This window comes from Cantharellus anzutake (assembly GCF_015039405.1).
Source record: "Cantharellus anzutake strain C23 chromosome Unknown EI90scaffold_16, whole genome shotgun sequence".
NCBI lineage: Eukaryota > Fungi > Basidiomycota > Agaricomycetes > Cantharellales > Hydnaceae > Cantharellus > Cantharellus anzutake.
This window is the reverse complement of record NW_024066966.1, coordinates 335,402-340,774: the sequence shown is the minus strand read 5'-3', so window position 1 is coordinate 340,774 and position 5,373 is coordinate 335,402. Positions and strand designations below refer to the sequence as shown.

At 51.7% G+C, this 5,373-nt stretch overlaps 1 protein-coding gene across 1 annotated transcript; it reads right to left on the bottom strand.

Annotated features, from left to right (window-relative positions):
* Positions 1-2,655: 2,655 nt before the first annotated feature.
* EI90DRAFT_3050571 (uncharacterized protein) lies at positions 2,656-3,891 on the bottom strand. Its single transcript, XM_039059766.1, has one exon. The coding sequence runs from the start codon at positions 3,800-3,802 to the stop codon at positions 2,729-2,731; it is 1,074 nt and encodes a 357-aa protein (XP_038917728.1). The 5' UTR covers positions 3,803-3,891; the 3' UTR covers positions 2,656-2,728.
* Positions 3,892-5,373: the final 1,482 nt, after the last annotated feature.

Sequence of the window (5,373 nt, the reverse complement as noted above, 5' to 3'; positions counted from 1 at the left end):
TTAAATCCAAATTAAACAATGCTACACAGAATTACACCTAGACAAATTAATAAATTTCAATAAAGAAACAGCTCCGCAGGGCTCGGTTTATCTGTAAGTCAATTCCCAGGAACTTTAAAACTAACCCATAAAAATAGAATTAGCCAAAACACTCGGATTGGTACTTTATTTACAATAAATAACACTAGTACACTTCCCCATCCTAACTAAAGAACCAGGGAACAGCTTGGTGGTGGTCTCGTTTGGACCTCCCAACTGACCTTCCTTCGTTCTCTCCTTCAACAGATGAACCAGATGCTTGAGCAGTACCTGCGCATTTACAGTAACTACCAGCAGGACAATTGGTCCGAACTCCTGCCTCTTGCAGAGTTCGCATACAACAACGCTCCGAATGCCACCAACCATCCGAACATCACCGTTCACCCGGAGCGAGACCTGACATCGGTACGCGCCCAAGAGTACTCCGTCGACCTCGACTCCCTCCACCACTTCCTTCGTGAGGAAATGCATCTCGCTCAGATCCGTTACCAGGGCCCGGCAGACTCTCAATGGAGCCCTGCCCCAGCTTTCGAAGTAGGAACCTTGGTCTACGTAAAGGCCAAGTACTTCCGTTCCACTCGACCTTCCAAAAAGCTCTCCAAGAAAAACCTCGGCCCATTCGAGATCATCGCCTGCGTTGGAACCCACTCCCTCACTCTCCACCTGCCGGAAAACATGCGAGCCATTCACCCGGTATTCCATGTCTCGCAGATCGAACCATCCATCCCGAACACCATTCCGAACCGCCACCAGCCACCTCCGCCTCCCATAGAGATCGAAGGCGAGGTGGAGTTCGAGATCGAGGAAATACTCGACTCCAAGATCGACCGACATAGACACAACAAGCTGCTCTACTTGGTCAAGTGGCTAGGCTATGAAGGGACCGACGAGGAGACACAATGGCTCCTTGCCGGCGAACTCGATCACGCCTCCGACCTCGTCGAAGCGTTCCGCTCTCGGTATCCAGCGAAGCCTGGACCCGAAGCTCCTTAGGAACCCCGACTCCTCTCCCATTTCTCCTTTCCCCTCCGCTCCTCACTTCCATTTTCATTTTCATTTCCTCATTTGCTTTTCTTCCTGTAAGTGCAGCTCCCCTCGTCTTACTAATTCTGGGCCTTCAAGGGTTCAGGCCTAAGAAGGGGATACTGTCATATCCATCCCCAGCCATCGACTTCCGGTCCCTCCGATCCCTCCGTTCTAACTCCGCTCCTCCCTCACTAACCTCGGAGCCCCCGTATTCCGCAATCCTCTCGGTACCCCTCGATGGTCACCACCCCCTCATTTCAATTTATTACCTACGCCTCCCTAAGTACGGAGCCCCGAAGACTTCCGGACAGCTCCGACGTCCGCTAGCGCACCCCCGCCTCCGCTGGGCAATACACTCGCCTGCCCTGCAGAGCCCACCTTCGGGCCTATCCCTCCTTTCTGTTTCTGGGTTATCGCCTGCCTTTCCGCTAACCCCGCGAACCGACTCGTCGGTAATATTCAGTCGGCTAATGTTTAAACCCCGTTAGCTCCGCTCCGTTCGGCTCCGCCAATTGTGGACCCGTCCCCGCTGTAACCATATATATATCCCACTTGTACATAGGTTGCACCCCAGTAGTAAAATCAACTAGAGTTACCCCCCCTAGGTTCTAATTGCCAGTCAGTAAGTTAGGGCACGGACGTGTCACTAGGCACAGCGCTCTTGGCAGAAGTCGCTGAGGCCGAAGCCCTCCGCTACGGAGACATTCCTTCATCTCGAATCTGGTCTCTGACATTGTGCCACACATCCAATGATGCACTGGCAGTAATCGATCGTGCGATATTGGAGGAGTAGGAGTTGGCAGCATGGGAGGAGGTGATATAAGCCTTCTCCAAGGCTATGACCGTAACAGGTAATCGGTACAAACCGTTCTCAGCGTTGGCAACAGCAATGAGCTGGTCCGCTGAGTCAAAGATCTCACACTTTCCGCTTAGGAACGTTGCATATGTGCTGGATGAATTGAGTTGGATGATGGATAAAAGGTTATGGGCGATCTTTGGGCAATAGAGGACGTTGCGAATGATGGTGTTTCCAGGTGAGTTTCCAGTAAGAAAAGTCACTTTCACCTGTCCAATGCCCGGTGCTAAAATTACCTTTTTGTTACCTAGGACGATTTTTCGAGGAGGATCAAGGGGACAATAGGAGATGAACCACTCGTGATTACCACATAAGTGTGCGGTGGCTCCAGAATCGACTATCCACTCGGAGCGTTGTAACGGGTCTATCAATCTAGACTCGTGGCTCAGGTCTAGGGGGGGTAGGTATCTCTCTCTATCTCTAGGGTAGGATGGTCCTCTCAAGCGTGGTGCTGATAACTCTCTACTACTATACAGCGGGTCACGGAAGAGTCCGATCGATAAATAAGGAAAGAGTATCACATGACAATAAGAAAATGGAAACATCGGCCTCTAGACACCGGAAATGAAATCAGAAAAATAAGGAAAAATAAGGAGTGTGTATAAGAAGCGTGTGAGAGTGCATGCTATGTGTCTAGGATGTGGGGAGTTTGTTGAGCATGGTGGAATCGCGGGATTTGGCTCGTTTATGGTACACCGGCAAATCCCCGTTACATACAGGCCTAGCTCTTAATCGTGGTCCCTCACGATATCCTAAATGAAACCAGCGGCATCGTGCTCAATCCACAAATCCTGGGGACTAACATCATCAGGGAGGCTTCTTCCTCCACACTCTGGACGCATGTTCGCCTACATCAATAGCCGCGATATGAAGCTCATCCAGCAGCGCTGCTGAAGTAAGTCTCAGCACTTCGGACGTGTGGCGTCGACACTTCGGTTCTAAGTCCAGCCGAGGCTTGGAGTGGCTCGTATGCGCACTTGAGCGATAGGGAGGCCTGGACTCTTTATCTGTGACCTCTCGGCTCACTGATGGCGTCTTGTCTGAAACACGCCTGCGATCTTTGTCAACGTTTGCGGAACACTCGACACTCGTCCCATAGTCCGTCGTTCCAGGCCACAAAACCTGTTCCAGGGTGCCAACTTGGCCGCTGATGTCTCGATCCGATCTGTTCTGACCGTCCTGGACTTCGTCAAGTCTCCGAGTCCATATCCAACATCCAGCAACTTCGCACCGCCTCGACCTCTTCTTTTCCGCGCATGCCGCCTCTTGGAGATCCAACGGTCGAATAGGGGGATTAGGAACAACGGTATGTCTCGTTTTCACTCCCATCGCTGACTCGTGTGGGCTGTTACTGATCTCACTTGCTTTGGCACACAACTCCGTATTCGCTATCCAAACGACTCGCGACTCGACCCCGGACTCCCTGGTTCGAGTTGGACGCTTGTCGTTCACGGTAATCTCACGATCCAAGGCCGGAACTCGCGTGGCCTCAACAGCTCCCTCATCTGGAACTTCGCTGATGAGCTCGTCGCTGAGGCCAGGAGGCCTCAGCTCTTTGACCTCATGCTCTCGTACCCGCGGAATTACAATATACATGTTCGGTCTCCCTGGATGAGGATCCTCTGACTGGCGGAAAAACTCCAATGCGTGGTCCGCACTCGCGTCCCCGACCTTCAAAGCCACCATGTATTCAACATAGTCTGTAATCACGCTTGGATCAAGGCCGTGAGGCCTAAGCTCTTTAGGCTCGACGTCTTGCTTGCTTAACTCGGATGCCATGTCTGTGGTCTCTCTGACGACTACAGTGTCTCCTTGAACGATGGGAGAGCGCTCTAGCATTTCTAGCGGGTGTGGGTCAACCTGGAACTCGGCGGCTGACATGAAATCGACCACTTGAGTCAATTCGGACTTGCGTACTCGGGCCCCCGCACTCTGATTCGTGCCTGAGACCTTGTCTGGGTCTTTCTCGGGTGGGCATTCATATCCATCGTCAATCGCATCAGATGAACAAGGATGCTCCAGCGCTTTCTTGCTGGGATCATTGCTGGCAGTGCAATTGACAGTAGAACCATTTGTCACGATGTAACCATGATGTATGATAGCATAGTCATGAATCAAATCATGAGCTCGTTTTTCGTGTGGCACAAAGGCAAGAACGGCTTCGTGTAAGATAATGAGTCTGGCGCGCTCAGCCTGAGGCACATCAGCATCAACTGCGGTGTCGTCGGATTCATATCCAGAATCCCAAGTGAAATCTTCGGTTGAGTCGGCGATTTTGAACACATCCCTGAAGTACTCTGTGTCGTAGTAAGACACTTCAGACTCGTCACAACTATGCACCAGACTTTCATTGTGAACAGTCCTGGCTAACCCATGGGGGAACTCATCACCATAGCGTAGTGGGACTCGATGCTCAACCTCCGAAATTCCAACTTCTTCTCTGCTCAAATCGCCGAACTCAATGTTATCGCGCATGCGGGGCAACTCTGAAGCGCTGGCTGGCCCATTCGACTCGATTTTCGGTAACTCTATCACTCGTTCTGGGACAGGCTCGGCCTTAAACTCAAGGTTTGGCTCAGCTTCCTGTTCTTGCATCGCTCCGGTCTCTGTGCACGCTAGACCATTTGGGAGCTCAAAATCGACGACTGCTACAGTCGGGTCGACTGCCTGGGATGCTGTTGTACTGGACGGCACTGAACTGATGTGCCTCTCATCGCGGGTTTTCCTCAGTGCATGATTTTGCTCAATCTCGAAATGTCCGTGCAGTTTTCGCAGCTCAGAACTCTGGCTATCCTCAGAATGATGTGCAATGTGACTCGAAACTAACCGGTGGGCATCGATGGGTGCCTCTCTGACGGTTCTGGTTGGGTTGGACTCGATCCCGGGGTCAAACTGGAATATCTTAGCCACCTTGGCTAACTTGGCGCTTATTCTGCGATGCGCGGGGCTCTGGCCATGATCAGGTACTGAAACACACTCCATTGGCTCGTACGATGGACGACAACAATCGTCTGGAAGCGAGTGTCCATTCGCATCATGCATGACTGCAAGGTCCGACTCAAACTCTGAAACAGGATGAGATTTGGTCGCATTCTTGAATGTGAGCAACACTTCACGCTCGATCTTCGTCACAAGGGCATCTGGACCATCATATCGAGGCTCACTGGCCGCCATAGGATCGCTGGGAGTCATATCGGATCGTCGCCATTCCAGATCCTGAGTAAATTCCAAGACCGGGAGCGGGCCAAAAGGTCGTGAGTTCAAAGTCGTCGCACTTAAGTCATTCGGCTCTTTCTTGTCAGCGCGCGCTATCACCTCTGTTGGCTGAGGCAGTCTGGCTTTTCTTGAGCATGTATGGGCGGTCTCAGCCCAATCCGAGGTCTGAGGAACTAAGGTGACTTCGTAAATTGGCAGATGTGAGATGTGTTCAAGGCCGATAGGCCTAAGCTCTT